This window comes from Gorilla gorilla, chromosome 3 (genome assembly GCF_029281585.2).
Source record: "Gorilla gorilla gorilla isolate KB3781 chromosome 3, NHGRI_mGorGor1-v2.1_pri, whole genome shotgun sequence".
Classification (NCBI taxonomy): domain Eukaryota; kingdom Metazoa; phylum Chordata; class Mammalia; order Primates; family Hominidae; genus Gorilla; species Gorilla gorilla.
In genome coordinates, this window is record NC_073227.2 from 171,086,334 (window position 1) to 171,104,515 (window position 18,182).

An 18,182-nucleotide genomic window follows, 5' to 3' on the forward strand; every position below is an offset into this window, starting at 1 on the left:
CAGACAAACCCCAAATTGAAAAATTCTACAAAATAACTGGCCTGTAACCCTCAAATGTGTCAAGGTCATGAGAGCCTAGGAAAGACTAAGGAAATGTTCTAGGCTAAAGGAGACTAAAGAGACATGACAAGCACAAACCGTGATTCTGGACTGGATTCTTTTACTGAAAAGCACATTGTTGAGACGTGGCAAAATTTGAATGGGTTCTCATGATTAGCTGGTGGTAGTTTATGGGTGTTAATTTCCTAACTTTAATAGTTATGTTGTGTAGAAGAATGTTCTTATTTATTTAAAAAAATACAATAAATTATGTAGGGTTGGTGAGACATCATGTTGTTGGGAATTTATTCTCAAATGATTCATCAAAAAAATTCTTTGTACTGAACTTGCATCTTTTCTGTCAATGTGAGATTGTTTTAAAAAAAGCAGCAGCAACCTTACTGGTAATTCTATTACAATAAATTTTTCTGTTATTGAATGAAGATACATTTCTTTGTATATCATCTTGGAAAATCTTGCATTGGAAAACACACTGAAAGAGATCTGGGGATTGACCACAGTTTCTTCTTGGAGGAATTTAAATTAACTTTAGCAAACAACTTTTTATCACCCCTAACAAAACCCACATTAGGGTAAAACTTTTGCTCCAGGGAAAGTCTTTGACCATACCAGTAATAAGGAAAAGGTGACTAATTTTATCATCCATTCAAACAACACGTCTAACAGCAAAAGTTTAGACACTGTTTGAATTAAGATTTATTAAAATATAAAGCAGTTGTGTGTAGAGACAGATCAGGGCTGACATACTGCATTTCTCTGCTGGCCTTGCCTCACTTACCATTCCAAGTGGCTTTCAGAATTTCCCACTGAATTGTGTGACCAAGCTGGTAAACGACATGAAATGAAGTAGGTAGTTTCAGGACAACTCCAAGAAAAACAACTAGGCTATTAATAGTGGTTTGTGGTATCTCCATACTGTTATGGGACCTATCGTTTACATATTCTGGTTGTGCCAGGTCTATTAAAGAAATCTGAGAACGCTGAAGACATTAAGATAGTCCTTTTTAACAAGTAAGAATTTAAAGGAGAATTTCAATTTCTTGTAATTACTTCAACATAGCCTATTTTCTATGTATTTGCAATTCTATAACCTAAGGGCCAAAACCAATCATTCCATGTCTAAGTGGTAAAGAAGATAAACACCTTGGAACAGATTTTTCTTTCCAGTTAGTAGATGTATAGCAAGTTGGCACGATGACTTTATTTTATTTATTTGTTTTGGTGGGGGTTGGGGAAAACCCTTCCTTCTCTATACCTTCTGAAACTGTTTCTGGGCCTGCAGTTCCAGCACTTGCATTGGTCAGAAGAGGGTGTCAGACAGTGTGGGGCACTGACACAGCAATGGGAGCTGAAACAGAGGTCCCTGGAGGACTGACTCATTTTAGAGATTTTTCTTCATGAGGATATTGGCTAAGATTTTGAACCAACTAAGATCCTAGGGGTTCATGGGCTTATCACTAAAGGGAGAACGCCCAAGGAGAAAAATATTATTATTATAGTAATAATAATAAATAATAATTACAATTAATTTTAATACTAAAATGAAATGTAGCTTTATATCATGACCAAGTTATTAAAGATGAACATATCAGTTACATTAAGATAAAAACAATCAGGTAATCACATGCATATATCTCTTTGCCTTAAGTGTTTAATCTCAGATACATATATATATTCACACACACAGTGTTTCTGCTGTATCTTTCATACAAACGGTAAATCATGATCAATTAGTTATTTCAGATAGGGTGACAGGACTCTGGGAAGTACCAATGAAAAACTAAAAAACAAAACAAAAAAAAACTAAATACATAGCCAAATGAGTACAGATTTGCTAAGGAGTGTTGACTAAAGTCTGAGTAGATCCTTATTCCCATTAATAAGATATATATATTTTAACATTTGACTATTTCAAATATGTGTGTGTAGGGTATACAGAACGTTTGTCCTAAAATAACCAGATAATTTGCAATATAAACTTACTGCAAATTAAAGAATCATTAATTTTAAGCTATAATTCCTGAAGAGACAGATATTCTTGTGATTAATGAATTTTGAAAGCTTGAAGTGAACATTTTCTGGAGTTAGCATAACCTGGAGGCAATTTCTATCTCTGCTGCTTAATCTTTCTTATTTCCTTGTCTATAATCTGTTTCCTTAACTAGGTCATAACTACTTATTAATCATTATAAAATATTTATTATCCTTTAAGTACTCTTGACCATCATTGTTTTAATCTGATATGTAGAATGACATGAACATAGTTTGTCACATTCAGTATTTGTATAAACATTGAAGGTACTACCGAGAGGAGGAAACCACTAAAATCATGATCAATTTTAACAAAAATAGTTTTTTAAAATTTTAAATGAAGCAAAAAGCCTAGATTTAAAGATTAAATTTTATATTGGGTTTGGGAAATTTCATCCTACAGAAGCAAAATGAGAGTACTGTGGTACTTTTCATGATCTTTCACTTTTATGCCTAGATTTCCTCATCTGGAAAGTATGAATTCTACTAGTTGCCCAGATTTTCTTCTTACGAAGATTTAAGAGGAACAAATTCAAATTCCTATGAAAAAAGTTGTGATATGATTTTAAAGTTGTTATTTTTCATCAACAATTGTTGCATCTGAACTGGCAAATGACAAAATAAAAATATAATTTTGAATATATAAAATTTACATGACATATAAATTTACATTATATGTATGGAGTCTTTGTCCTAGACACTTTATGGAAGTTAAATGTACCATAGAAAGAATCAGAATTTTCTCATGGAAAAAAACAGTAGTTGTGTGCCACATATATTTAAAGCATGCATATTTGATTATTTTCTTCAATTCTTCTGATATTTTCATTTAAAAATTAAACTTACAATTTTTTTTTTCAAAAACAGAGTCTCATCCCTCTGTCACCCAGGCTGCAGTGCAGCTGCGCAATCACAGCTGACTGCAGTCTTGACCTCCTGAGCTTATGCAATTCTCCCACCTCACCCTCTGCAGTAGCTGGGACTACAGGCACGCACCACTGCGCCGGGCTAATTTTTTTTTTTTTAATATTTTGTAGAGATGGGAATCTTCCTATGTTGCCCAGGCTGGTCTTGAACTCCTGGGCCCAAGTGATCCTCCCGCCTCAGCCTCCCAAAGTGTTGGGGCTACAGGCGTGAGCCACAAGCCAAAATTTAGATTTTCTGAAAGACTTAACCAAACAGGTACATTCAAACTTTTTGAACCTGAAAAGGTAGTTTCAATTATTCCCTCACTTATTTGTGAAGAAATCATTAATATCTATGTAAAGTGCTACAAGAATCAGGGGTGAAAAGGACAACGAAGCTCCAAAGGCAGAAGAACTATTGAGAAAACAGTTTGAGCCTTTTTTCCAGTCTAGGTACAGATTACGGGGTAGAGATGGAGAGTCTGCTTTTGAGCTGCCTTACCTTATACCCTTCCCCATTAAAGCTTAACAGAAAGCACTAGAACTTATAATTATTAAGATTGAAATGAGAATCATGCTTAGTTTCAAAAATTTAAGTCTATAGTCACTGGGTGCTCTCACTTAAAATAGTTTAGTTATTTCATCATTTTTTACTTCTGGGAGAAATTCTTGGCACATAGTGAACAGGAATGAAAACATGAGACAGCAAAAAGTCTCAGCACAGTGCAATCTGAAAGGTTCAGAGGCATCCTTTATGTAATAAGTAATGGAGTCACTGGAAAACTGCCTTTAAAAACAGAAGTCTCTTGCCAAAAGTGAAGACTAACCATAGCATTTGAGAAATAAAGCAGCATGAGGCAAACACCAGGAAATGTTCAAGGCAAGTTTCTTATGTAAAGACCCATAATGAAATATTTAATAAAGTCTCATTTAAACAAATTATGCTAGATAAAAATTTGCATTGTATTTCTTAGTCAAGGTGGAGTGGGGTTGAGGGAGTAAGCAGGAGAGGGAATTACTACCTGGCTAAAAGCAGCTCTAAAATTGTATCACAGGTGTGTGATACAAAGAGAAGTGTAGAGAACAAAGAGAACAATTTCTTTTCCTTTATGCCCAGTTGAGTTTCTCTGCCCCAAGTGGTTTGTAGAAGACCCTTCCTGCATACTGCCAACAAAATTTTCACATCCACTAGATATTCCCTGATTTATAAGTATTATAAATAAAAAGCAAAAGGGGTCATTTCTAGTTACACAAAAAGGGGAGAAGAGTTTTTGGGCTGAAATTCTCCAATGGCCTTTAGCAGAAAAATGAAGCCTTTTTAAAAATACTTGGCACAAAAGTTTTTATTCAAGTAAGTGTTAGGTTAAGGGGAGTTAAAAAGAGGGTTTTTCTAACAACACTTTTTACAACCAAGAGACATCTAAGGTTAAAGTGGGCTTCCATATAGTGAAGAGGCATCTGTGGCCAGCTCTTCCTAAAGAAGCTCCTTAAATCAGGGTGTGGCAGACAGAGTTGGTGGATCTTGTAACCACCAAAGAGAATTAGACCATCTCTGGAAGGACCAATGATTAATAATCAGATGGCATTTCTTCGTTAGAAAAAAATGAGTATCTCAACAAAGAAAATGCCCGTTAAAATGTCTTACTCTGCAAATTCTGCAACTGCACGAAAGGAGAAAATCTGCTTCTGTTCTATAAATTGAATATCATGAAGTAAGCCAAGTTAAGTAATAGTTGTCTACCTAGAACCTACAAATTTTGTTTGCATTAGAATTTGAATACTGAAACTAATTTTTTCCTACCTCAACAAATCTTCAAATGTTGACCAACTGGGTCTTTATATCATATTTATTCATAAATACCTTATGAAAAGTGATTGCATCTCAATTCTTATAAGAGGATCACAAATAAGATTCTTCAAGAAAACAAATGTGGAGAGTAGGATCACAAAAACATTTTTTAACTAAGTAACAGCTTTGGAAATACTTTCTCTTTTCCCCCTACCCCTGTTGAAAAGCAGTAACCTTTCTTTAACTTAAGGATATAATGTTAGGGAATAATGTTAAAATACCGGCATATTTTTATTTTTTTTAATTTTACTTTAAATTCCAGGATACATGTGCAGAATGTGCAAAGGTATACATGTATACGTGTTCCAAGGTGGTTTGCTGTACTTATTGACCCGTCTTCTAAGTTCCCTCCCCTTGTACCCCACCCTCCAACAGGCCTTGGTGTGTGTTGTTCCCCTCCCTGTGTCCATGTGTTCTCATTGTTCAACTTCTACTTATGAGTGAGAACATGGGGCATTTGGTTTTCTGTCCCTGTGTTAGTTTGCTGAGGATGATGGCTTCCAGCTTCATCCATGTCCCTGCAAAGGACATGATCTTATACTTTTTTATGGCTGCATAGTATTCCATGGCATGCATGTGCCACATTTTCTTTATGCAGTCTATCATTGATGGGCATTTGGGTTGGTTCCATGACTTTGCTATTGTAAACAGTGCTTCAGTAAACATACGTGTGTGTGTGTCTTTATAGCAGAATGATTCATATTCCTTTGGGTATATACCCAGTAATGGGGTTGCTGGGTCAAATAGTATTTCTGGTTCTAGATCCTTAAGGAATTGCCATATTGTCTTCCACAATGGTTGAACTAATTTACATTCCCACCAACAGTGTAAAAGTGTTTCTATTTCTCCACAGCCTCGCCAGCATCTACTGTTCCTTGACTTTTTAATAATTACCATTTTGACTGCCATGAAATGATATCTCATTGTGGTTTTGATTTGCATTTCTCTAATGATCAGCGATGTTGACCTTTTTTTCATATGTCTGTTAGCTATGTAAATGTCTTCTTTTGAAAAATGTCTGTTTATATCCTTTGCCCACTTTTTGATGGGGTTGTTTTTTTCCTTGTAAATTTGTTTAAGTTCCTTGTAAATTCTGGATATTAGACCTTTGTCTGATGGGTAGACTGCAAAAATTTTCTCCCATTCTGTAGGTTGACTGTTTACTTTGGTGATAGTTTCTTTTGCTGTGCAGAAGCTCTTTATTTCCATTTGTCAATTTTGGCGTTTGTCACAATTGCTTTTGGTGTTTTCACCATGAAGTCCTCACTCATCCCTATGTCCTGAATGATATTGCCTAGGTTTTCTTCTAGGGTTTTTATGGTTTTGGGTTTTACATTTAAGTCTTTAATCCACCTTGAGTTAAAAATACTGGCATATTGTATAATTGTATTCACTATTTAAGAAGGGCCAAATCTCTTATCAAGGATCTTTGAGTGAGGAAGTGCGTGTTAGTGTTCTAAAGATTGAAAGATTGAAACCCGTGGTACCAGTCTGCAAGATGACCCCAATAATTGCTGACTCCTAGTCACACCCTAGTGTAGTCTCCTCCCACATCAAACAGGGCTGCCTTGTGTAACCTACAGGATATTGTGGGAATAACAGTGTATGACTTCCAAGGCTATATCATAACACACATTGTGGCTTCCACCTTGTGCTCTCTTGGATGCTTTCTCTAGAGCACGCTTGTCCAACCCATGGCCTGTGGACTGTACACAGCCCAGGACAGTTATTAATGCAGCCCAATGCAAATTCATAAACTTTCTTAAAATATTATGAGATTTTGTGATTTTTTTTTTTTTAGCTCATCAGCCATCATTAATGTTAGTGTATTTCCTGTGTGGCCCAAGACAATTCTTCTTCCAATGTGCCCCAGGGAAGCCAAAAGATTGGACACCCCTGCTCTAGAGGAAGCCAACCGACAAGTCATGGTGACACTTAAGCAACTCTATGGAAAGGTACTCATGACAAGGAACTGAGGCCTCCTTACCATTCATGTGAATGGGCTGTCTTGGAAATGGATCTTCTTGACCCAGTCAAGCCTTTAGATGGCTGTGACCCCTGTCAACATCTTGACAGCAATCACATGAGGCTTTGAGGTAAACTGCTCCCAGATTTCCGATCTGCCAAAAATGCTGAGATTATGCATGTTTATTGTTGTAAATCATTAAGTTTAGGATAATTTGTTTCTACAGCAATAGTTTACAAAGTCTTTTTCCCCCTAAGAAATACTAACAGTGATACAAATGAACATGGCCATCTTAAGGCAAGTTGATGGGCTCTGTGGAGTTACTAGTACTTAGATGGAACCTTATCTCAATACATTTGCAATTTAGTTTCTTGTTTCTCAAAGTCTTGTACCAAGACCAGCAGCACTGGCATTACCCAGGGGCTCATCAGAAATGCAGAATCTCAAACTCCACCCCAGAGCTACAGAATAGCAATCTGCATTTTAATGAGATTCCCCTATGACATGTAAATATATTAAAGTTTGAGAAGAAGCACTGATTTATTTGATTCCTGGTGTTACAGCCTGTGGCTGGAAACTCTGGATATACCTTAGGGGTACTTTTAAAAAAATACTGTTGGAGAAGCCCGTCTCCAGAAATTCTGATTTAACTGATCTAGGTTGAGGCCTTTTAAGGTGGTGGACCTAATGATGCTGCAGGATTTTCCTCTAGAAAAACTACATTGAAGCCTCAGATCAGCTCTGACATCCTAGCATGCCCCAACCCCGCAGGAAGTTAGGTATGCCCAGGTGTATGCCCGGAACTGCTTTAGGAGTAGTATTGTGCACGGAGCAGGAGACCTTTCTGGAGCTGCCATGCAGGGTGTGTATGTGTGTGTGTGCGTGTGTTTGGTGGGGCGCACCAACTTCACAGATGCTAGACCGTTGCATGTGCTTCTACCTTCTTTTATTCATGCTCTTCCAGGACTCAGTTCAACCCGAAAAAAAGCAACTATGCCTTTCTTCCTGAAACGTCAGTTTGGATTGCTGTCTAGGGCTGCTCAGAAAACCAGGTGTTGAATGTTCTAAGGTTTCACGTGCCAAATTGGGATCAAACATATTTGAGCTTTATTTTTCCTAATAACAAAATGCAAGTAACTAGTATTTCTCTTAAGTCTTGGAAAAGATGTTTTTATTGTTGAATAGACACTACGGCATTAAGATTTCCACTATGATGGGTGCTCACAAATGATAGGCCTCTTAGGTAAGAAGCTTTAATTGACAACATTAAATATGGGGGGGGGGGAGTGGGTGCAGAGTCTCTCTTTCCTTTGTTAGGGCATCCCAGTGACAGAAACAATGCCTGACACATGGTACGCTCTCGATAAATATTCGTTGATTACATAACCCCCTCTACCACCCAATAACTTCTCATCATTCATTCAAACTTACTGAACGTACCATATTAGCGAATCTGCAATGGAAACAGTGGAGGCTGTTTTCTCAAAGGATTTTCTAATAAAGCAACAAATCTTTAAAAAAAAAAAAATGAATGGTGTGCCCCAAGTCAATGCTGGGCTTCGGATTTCTGCGGTAGTTTGGCCTGGGATCCTCACTGGGAGGCTGGCTGGGGATGTGCTCCCTGCCCTTGAATCTCCTTCCTTTGTAGTTTTTGGCCTGCGCGGTTACGTTTCCCAGGCGGAGGATCGCGCGTCGCGGCTGCGCCCATTAACGCGCGGCGCCGGGCAGGAGCCGTCAGGCGGGCGGGGCTGCCCGGGACCCGCAGGAGCTGCTCCTCCCGCGCCGGCGCTCGGCCCCCTCCTCCCCTTCTCCGCGGTTTGGCATCCCCGGGGCCGGGAAGCCTCCTCCAGCGCTGGCAGCCTGCGGGCGGCGGAGGGAGGCCAGAGCGCGGATGCCTGCCGGTGGGCCGGGCCTGACCGCTGCGTGGGAGGCGGGCTGCATTATTTCCCGCTAGGGCCGCGCTCCAGGGGAGGAAGGGGCCAGACACGGCCCTCTCAGCCCCGAACGGCGCGCGCTGCCCGGCGGGCGGGATCCGGGCGCGGCCGAGGCGGCGGCGCTGCACCCCGGGCCTGGGAGCGCGCGCGTGGGCGGGGGCCCGCGCGACTCCCCCGGGGGCCTCTCCCACGCTCCGCGCCCCGCCCCACCCTTCCTTCCTTCCTCCCCTCGGCGCTCCCGGGAGCGCTCGGCAGACGCCCGAGCTTTGTGGGCGCCCGCGGGCCCAGCGCGAGCCTCGGGCGGCCCAACTTTGCCTCTCCCGGCCCGCTCCCGAGCGGGACTTGTGAGGCGTGGCCGGGTGGAGGAGGCGCTTGCGGGGGCGTGGGGCTCCCCGGCAGGCGGGAGGCACGGAGCGAGTCGCACTGGACAATGAGCTGGGCAGCTCGGCGCTGCGGACACTTTTAGCTGAGGGCGCGGGCGGGTCGGCTCCTCCGCGGCTCCTCGGCCCCACCTGCGCGGAGAGGGCGGGATGCCAGAGCCAGGTGTCCCGGCGCGTTAAGGGCACTCGCAGTCAGACGTCCCTGCACCGGCGCTCGCACCCTTAGTCGGCCCGGAACGTCTTTTTGCGGACGCCCTCGGAGCAGCCGCGATGGCCAGCACCAGGAGTATCGAGCTGGAGCACTTTGAGGAACGGGACAAAAGGCCGCGGCCGGGGTCGCGGAGAGGGGCCCCCAGCTCCTCCGGGGGCAGCAGCAGCTCCGGCCCCAAGGGGAACGGGCTCATCCCCAGTCCGGCGCACAGTGCCCACTGCAGCTTCTACCGCACGCGGACCCTGCAGGCCCTCAGCTCGGAGAAGAAGGCCAAGAAGGCGCGCTTCTACCGGAACGGGGACCGCTACTTCAAGGGCCTGGTGTTTGCCATCTCCAGCGACCGCTTCCGGTCATTCGATGCGCTCCTCATAGAGCTCACCCGCTCCCTGTCGGACAACGTGAACCTGCCCCAGGGTGTCCGCACTATCTACACCATCGACGGCAGCCGGAAGGTCACCAGCCTGGACGAGCTGCTGGAAGGTAGGAGGGGAGGGCGCCGCATGGCAGGTGCGGCGGAGCGCCTGCAGGTGCAGTGGGCGTGAGCCGGCTCAGCGGGGAGCCTGCGGGGTGCTTTCCAAGCCGCACGGGAATTGATGCTTCTGTCTGCTTCTCTAGAGATTGGCTGGGGGTGGGGGCCGGTGGGGTGCCCACATACACACTGACTTTCCTTCCCAAGAGGTTTGTCTCTTAAAGAAGGAAAAAATTTCCTGATGGTCAGGCCAATTTAGGCACTGGTGGCATCTCCTAAGATTGTTGAACTTATTTGTATTGAAGTGCACACTGTTTGAGAAAATGGTTCTCCCATGGGGAGCTGGGTAATCCCCTACTAATAAGCTCTGTTGGACCCTCGGTGTGGACCCTGGTGCAGGCACCTGTCATGTTCCAGTATTCGGGGTCCTGTTGTGACTGCTGTCAGAAGCTGTGGTTGTGAAATGCTCTAGGTTGGCTTTCCTAGTTTGCCTTGCAGCAGAAGTTACTTGAGGTGAAGAGGGATGATCCTAGACAGCAGGTCTCAACCTTGGCTTCATCTTGGATCACACTGGGGACTTCGAAAAATATGGCACCCTGATCCCCCAACCCCCAGATATCCTGATTAAATTGGTTGGGTGTGGGGTGTGGGTTAGGCGTCTGGAGTCTCAAAAACCCCCACCCCCCCAGGTGATTCTAATGTGGGACCCTGGTTAACAATCACCGTGCTAAAGGGTTTTCCACATTTGGTTGGAAAAAAGGTAAATCAAGGTCAATCTCTCCAGCCTTATCCTCTAATAAGAGTACCTAATTAGAATGATAGAGGCCATTGGATTCAGCAGTGGGGACTTATTAAGAATTAGTAATTCTGCTGTGTCAACCATGCCTCGGTCAAAGAGACTGCTTGGCTGGATGTTGGGTCATCCTTGAATTCCTGCAATACTTATGCCTCATCCTTTTCAGGTAGAAAAGGCATTATCAGTAGTTAAGAACCTGTTTCCAGTTCTAAATAACATCCAGAAAGACCAGGCAGAACCCAGGTATGTGCTGACTGCATGTTTACATACAGTCCGCTCTTGTGCATCTTTCTTAATGCAAATGGCACATTCCATGTAGTCATAGCAATAGCTTGGCAGGGAGAGGAAGCTGAACATCAAGCCAAATGTTTTTCTTATATTATCTCAGCATGCTTTTCTGTCCTGAAGGCATTATCCCCATTTTATAGATGAGGAAACTTAGGCAGCATGCCTTGCCTCACAGTGCCTGCAGCATATACTTTCTCGTCTACGATTCACCTCTACTGAGCTAATGTAGCCACATGGAGGAAAACTAAAGGTCGTTGAGTTTGTCTATTTAGTCAGAAGTTTTTGCTGCCCTGCCTAGAACGCGACCCAGCCAAAATTAAATTGTCTCTTCAGTCTACATATGTATGTGCTTGTGACTTCACCCATTCTGTCAGTTGTGTGTTTTGGTTTTAAGGGCTTCTTGAGGAGGTAAGGGGATAGCTGGAGGAGTATAAGTAAAAAAGGAACATGCAATGTTCAGAGGGCCTTGTTGCTTTTCTTAATCATGTTAAACACTTAAAAGCAATATTTGCCTAGCTGTTTTAAAACAGAGTAACCAGTTGTTTGACCCAAGATCAGATTTGCAGGATCAAGGCAATGCCTGTTTGCTTAAGCACTTGTTACTCAACATGCCCTTGGGATACTGTTCCTGGTATGGTTTCTTAAGAGTCAACAATGTTAATATCCTTCTCTAAAGAAATTTTAACAATGGATTTCCTACATAAAATTGACATAACGTAAAGATGAATCTCATAGGAGAGATGATAAGATGGACATTATGCATGTCCATTAATAGGAGTACTTAGTATAGATTGCATCTTTTACCGCTCACCGCATGCATGGCCACTGGGTCTAATTCTGCAACTGTAGTTTCAACTACAAATTGACTTAACAAATTTCCTTCAAATCATTCACTGATTTTTAGTGGATGGGGATTTGGAAAAAACATTATCTATGGAGTCCAAATCATACCAAAATATGATAAATAATATAACAAATAGTTGCACAGCCAAAATTTTTTTTATGGCTTTGCCCACTTCTTTGAAGAAGTTTTTAATACAATAAAATTACTGCAAAAGAAGAAAACTTGGACACTTTTTTTGTCATACGGAATTCTGTCAGACAATGGGTCTTTGTTTAATTCTTTAATTTTCCCCCAAATTAGTAGAATACTCCATAGCAATGCATTTTTTTTTTTTTTTTTTTTTTTTTTTTTTTTTTTTTTTAGAAAATATAGGTACAATAGTTCACATCTGTAATCTCAGCACTTTGGGAGACTGAAGCGGGTGGATCACCTGAGGTCAGGAGTTCGAGACCAGCCTGACAAACAAGGTGAAACCCCATCTCTACTTAAAAAAAAACAAAAAAAAAAACAAAAATTAGCCAGGTGTGGCAGCAGGTGCCTGTAGTCCCAGCTACTCAGGAGGCTGAGACAGGAGAATTGCTTGAACCCAGGAGGCGGAGGTTGCAGTGAGCCAAGATCACACCACTGCACTCCAGCCTGGGCGATGGAGCAAGACTCTGTCCCAAAAAAAAAAAAAAAAAAAAAGAGAAAAAAAGAAAAAGAATCACGAATGCTTACTGTCAATCATTCCAGAATGTAAATAGTTTCAACTTTTAATTAAAATTGTGTGCTCAGATTTTTCATGTAGGAGAACTAAGCAGCTATCTGTGAAGTTATTTGCATTAGTAAAAATAAGTCTGTAATATATTCACCACATTGTCAAAATTGACTGCTTTATTTCGTTTTGGTTGATTATTTTTAATAAACCTCTCTCAGGTAGTATTTTACAACATTATGTTCAACTAGGCTCTACTTCTTCGATCCCATGAAACTTGTAGTTTAAGAGGTATGTTTTTTTCTGAGATGTCTTGAGTGAAGAATAGAAAGTGATGACTCAAAACAGTAGGACATGAACATTCATTCAGAGCCCGAGTCTCATTGAACTCAGATGACAAAAGAAATTTGCATGGCCCAAATTATTTTTTCTTCTGCCCTTGACCTTGAGAGTCTCTGGAGACTAAAAGCTGTTCTAGTGTGAGCTGGCACTCCTCCAGCACTACACTAAACCAACAAGCACCTTCAATTTATTGATTTATCCATCCTTGCTGGATTAAGTTTGAGTTGATGCTGTGCAGTCCTGTAATCCTGTTTATTCTTTAAAACTAGATGGGGGACCTCTTCCGGCAGGACTGTGGCTCTTAATCAATATTGGAAAAATTAGTTGAGCTGTCTTAAGCTGTGAGCCTGCTGAGCTCAGTATCTGTAATAACCAACAGAGAATGTCCAGATGACTTGTTCTTTAGCTTTCTTATTAGGGACTGGTTCAGAATTCCTAGTCTTAGTTCTGTTCCATGTGTCTTCTCTCCTTCTGAGCGTTTGGTCTTCTCTCCTTCTGGGCATTTTGAAATATTTATAAAGTTTTGATGACCTAAAGAGATATAACCAAGGACAGTAGAAAAAGTGCCTGACCAAGTCAGGATTCCTGAGTTCTACTGACTAGATTTGAGAAAAATTTCACCTCACTTCCCTGGCCTTGGCGTCCTTTTCTCTAGGATGAGAAGTTGGCAGACCACCTCTCTAAGTTAGGTCTCTTCTGGTTTAAAAATGTGTATGTACCCGTTAATTATCTGAGGGGTCATTGGTGGAGCATATGATGGCTTGGGCTGCCATTCCCTAGCCAGAACCCATCTTCCAGAAAATCGATGAGGCTGCGCATGTCCAGATAACAATCACAGAATGGGGTGTATATCTCTGATGAAGTACTTGCCAAGAGGCAAAGGCATTAAGGGCTACCTACGTCTGCCTCTCTCATTCCAAAATAAAATGTCATTTTGTTATTTCTACCTTTTATCCCTTCATAAACAATAAGCTGATTGTTTTTTGGCATATGAGAGAGTTTTGGTTATTTTGATAATGATACTTTCATTCCTTCATGAATTTAACAGGAACATGTAAGAAAAATAAGATTGTAAAGAAATCAAGCCCATGAAGTTTGAGGTCCTCCTACCAAACCTATCTACTGCATCTGTTTGGTTAGGTCAGTTCTTTGAAAGTGTTAAATAAACCAAAATATGTTTCTGAGAGTTTTTAAGTAAAAATGAATTTCCATAAGAACCTAGATTATACTTAGTTGTTTTTTCCTGAAAAATAAATTTTATAATAATAGAAACTGTGGAACTTATTATGGTAAGAAGGAAATAAACTCATGAGTTTCAAGGTATTTGCACATAGGAGTCGAAAATGGTACACACTAAAGTCATGCATGGTGATTGGACTTGGAAAGTTAATATTGAATTTTAGGGCTGCAAAACGTTCTTTACCTGTGAAACCCCTGGATTCTTCAAGGCCCACTTCAAATAGCACCTATGAAGTCTCTTCCCACTTCTCTGGGCAGTTGGTCTCAAATGGTTAGTTGAGGGCATACTATGTCCTAGACATGGTCACATGCTTATGGTCTCTTCCTTCAAAAAATGCACATTCTCCTGGGAGAGAGACGGTAAACATACAAACAAGATGGCTTCAGCTAAAGTGCTGTAAATGAAGTGGTGATGACATGGGGCAGGATGGCCATATTGGCCGGGTTGATGTGGAGGGCTTCCTAGAGGAACAGACATTGGAGCCAAGGCCTGAGGTCAAGTTTATAACTCTTTCCTCTGCTTACAGCATTTTTCTTTACTTCTATTATAACCCTTAGCTTTGTAGTCTCATGATATATTGGATCTGTTTTTGCACTCAACTGAGAGAAGCCTGAGGGTCAGGGATCTTAAATACAGTAAATTCATTGATTAAATAACTCAGACAATGATTTTACCTCTAAGTCCCTTAGTTGTCTAGGGAAGTTTTGTATGAATTAAGCTTTAATGGGATTCCTAGATATTTGTGAAAATATATGTTTTTGGAAAATTGGATTACATGTTAGATAAACATATAATTTTGGGCGAAATTCTGTGCTAACCATTTTGAAGGGAATGACTCTTCCATAACATCCTCTTCTATAAATCTGGTTGTCCCATCTCATTTCCTTAAAAACAAGGAAAATAAGATGCGCTATAATACAGCTGCATAAGAAGCTCTTTCCTGAGGTGAGAGGAAAATTTTCATTTAAAGAATAAATGAATCCTAAAAGGTTGGGGAAGGAAAGGGGATATGTGGGAGAGCATTTATGAGATTAGAGTATGACACAGTGATACTCTGGAAGTTATAAGACAAGATTAATATCTAATGGGTTTTTAAACTATGGAAAAGGATATTTTTATGGTCCTGTAATATGAAATAAAGGAAACCAGATTCTCTTGGGCAGTGATCATCTAACTGCTTTGTTCATTGCTCGTGAGGCTGAGAGGAGTTGCTGCGGGGTGTGTACTGCCTGGCTAGGTCTTTTTTCTGTATCCCTTCCTGCCCATGCTACCACTGCATCTGTGTTTTTATGTCTTCTACTCATAAAGTAAACCATTACCATAAGGATTAGAGATGCTTTTCTTCTCTGCATTGCTACCATTTACTAGATGTTTTATGAGCAGTCATTGTGTGAGGTACTTTACATATTTCATCTAACCCGTGTAATACCCTCTGAAATATGGCTGCATTGTCATCCCCATTTTACAGATGGGGAAGCTGAGGCTCAGAGATGGTAAAGAAATTGCTGCATTGTACCAATGTAAGAGGTAGAGCTGGCACTTGAGCCCTTTCTCCCTGGCTTCTGAAACTCTGTGTTCTTAACTACTACATTCTACCACCAGAGAGGAAATGGAGTCCATTCTGTTGGTGGGGTCTTTGGGAGGTGTCTTGGTTCATTTTCTCTTGTTATAACAGAATACCACAGACTAGGTAAGTTATAAAGAAAATTTATTTTATTTTCTAGTTCTAGAAGCTAGAAAGTCCAAGGCACGGCACTGGCATCTGTTGAGGGTCATCCCATGGTGGAAGGGTGGAAGGTGAAAGCAAACGTAGGATATATAGAGAGGAAATGGGGCTAAATTCCCTCCTTTTATAACTAACCCACTCCCACAATAACAGCCTTAATCCATTCATGAGGGTGGTGCCCTCATGATCTAATTACCTATTCAAGGCCTCACTTGTTAATATTGTTACAATGGCAATTAAATTTCCAACACCTGAAGGTTGGGAGATGTGTTCAACCCACAGCAGGAGGTGAATAAATCATAAAGGCAGAGACTTCATAGGCTGGATTAGTGCCCAAGGAGGCCCCAGAGAGCTTGTTTTGCCCCTTCTAGCATGTGAGGATGCAGTGAGAAGTCACCATGAGTGAACCAAGAGCCCTCACTACACACCATATCTGTCAGCACCTTGATCTTTGATGTCCTCACCTCCAGAACTGTGAGAAATTGATTTCTGTTTATAAGTCACTCCGTTTTTTGTATTTTGTTATAGCAACTTGAATGGACTAATACAGTCTTCTTTCGCCTCTAAAGTTCAGTGATCTTGGGAAATGCTTCTAGAGGTGGGAAAGAGAAATGATTTTGGCTCTATCTGGCTCCATGTCTCTCTTTGAAAGTTGGCTGGGTACTTGATCAGATGTAGTTACCCAGATTTAGATGGAGTTCTTAAAACACCTCAGTAACATACAGGAGGATCTTTTCCATAGACTATCCTCATGAAAGGGAAAATTACAAACCCAACAGGGGGTGGGACCACAATTGTCTTGTTTATCCCTTTATCCCATGAAACAAATGCTTCTGGCACGTGATGTTTTTTGAATTAATTTTACTTCTGTGCCCTATTTAAGATGTTTTAATAGTTGGATATAGGTGGATGTAGATGCTTTAAAAAATCTTTATTTAGTAAGATAGCCAGTTGGACAGTTAGCCAGATTTACAGAGGTAGCATAAGTTCATGTTAAAGGCAAATATTCCTTGCTCCTTTGTGTTTCAATTTTTTAATATATTTTTCTTCAAGAAAAATGATGCAGTATATTTATGTCCCAAGAATTTATCAATTTCACTAGTATCTGAGATTGAGATGTCTGACTTGAGTTTTCTCTTTGGACAGCTATCACAACCAGATTCTTTTTATTTTTATTCTTTTTTGAGACTGAGTCTCACTCTGTCTGCCAGGCTGGAGTGCAGTGGCGCAATCTTGGCTGACTGCAAGCTCCGCCTCCTGGGTTCACGCCATTCTCCTGCCTCAGCCTACCGAGTAGCTGGGACTACAGGTGCCCACCACCATGCCCGGCTACTTTTTTGTATTTTTAGTAGAGATGGGTTTTCACCGTGTTAGCCAGGATGGTCTCGATCTCCTGACCTCGTGATCCGCCCGCTTCAGCCTCCCAAAATGCTGGGATTACAGGCGTGAACCACCGTGCCCGGCCCACAACCAGATTCTTTCATATTTATTTCTCGTTATGTGTTTAAATCCCAGGATTATTCTAAGCCCGCTAATATTTTCAGTGTCTACAGGAGTTCTCGGCCATAGCTAAGGCTTAGTTGTGTTCATCTTTAGCATTCTCATTTTAAGCAATTGTTTTTGCTAATTTTTTCATGCTTAATTTTAACACAATCTTAATTTTTTGATTTTGTGAGTCAGAAATAAAGTCAAGAGCTGAAATGAATATTCTTTTATTCCTTAAAACATGTTATAATTCAATCCTAATCCCTGGGATATTTTGTCCTATTTGCCGTGTTTTCAACAGCCTAAAGGAGAAGTCATTATATTGTAATTTGTCAGAAGCTTTTCCTTATAGACTAAAGGAATGGTAAAATACCGGTTTGGTGAGGTCGCCCTAAGTACTTTTCATTACACTATAACATTTACTGACATTTCAAACTAAGTGACTAAAATAATCTGCAATTTTGACCTACTCTGTTACCTTTTGTTTATTTGTTATAGTTACTTGCAACCAAAATGCAAAATGTTCACAATAGATATTTTAAAATATTTTCATTGATCTCTTCCTTCACTGTATGTTTTTAAAACTTCAGATTACTTTGTTAACTTTTGAAATAGCAATGTGTGGAGGCCAAGGAGGTTTGCTGAAAATCACTGAGATGAGACAGATTAATAGAAGAAAAGGCATGCAAATTTATTTAACATGCATACACAGGAGCCATCCGAATTAAGACCCAAAGATACAGGGGAAGTTGTCCATTTTTATGCCTAAATTCAACAAAGTATGGACAGCCATGTAGAAATATCATTGGACAAAAGGGCATGATTTAATGTTAATAGACTGAGTTGGGACACCCAGCAAGGCCTGTCTGTCTAGATTCTTCTTGGCCTCTGTGAGCAACATTCCTTTCTTCTGGGTGTGGGGCAGGACCCTCTCTGGAATGGGGGGTCTTGTGACCTACAGT

The 18,182-nt window shown here is 41.0% G+C and overlaps 1 protein-coding gene across 12 annotated transcripts in view; it reads left to right on the forward strand.

The window, feature by feature from the left end:
* The first annotated feature begins 8,654 nt into the window (after positions 1-8,654).
* DCLK2 (doublecortin like kinase 2) overlaps positions 8,655-18,182 on the forward strand; it is a 179,193-nt gene continuing 169,665 nt past the window's right edge. For all 12 annotated transcript variants that reach the window (XR_010133524.1, XM_055385515.2, XM_004040476.5 and 9 more), the window contains exon 1: positions 8,655-9,816. Coding sequence is in view for 11 of the 12 variants with exons in the window: in XM_055385515.2 (XP_055241490.1) it covers positions 9,396-9,816 (421 nt within the window). In the remaining variant the exon portion in view is untranslated. The remainder of the gene's footprint in view (positions 9,817-18,182) is intronic.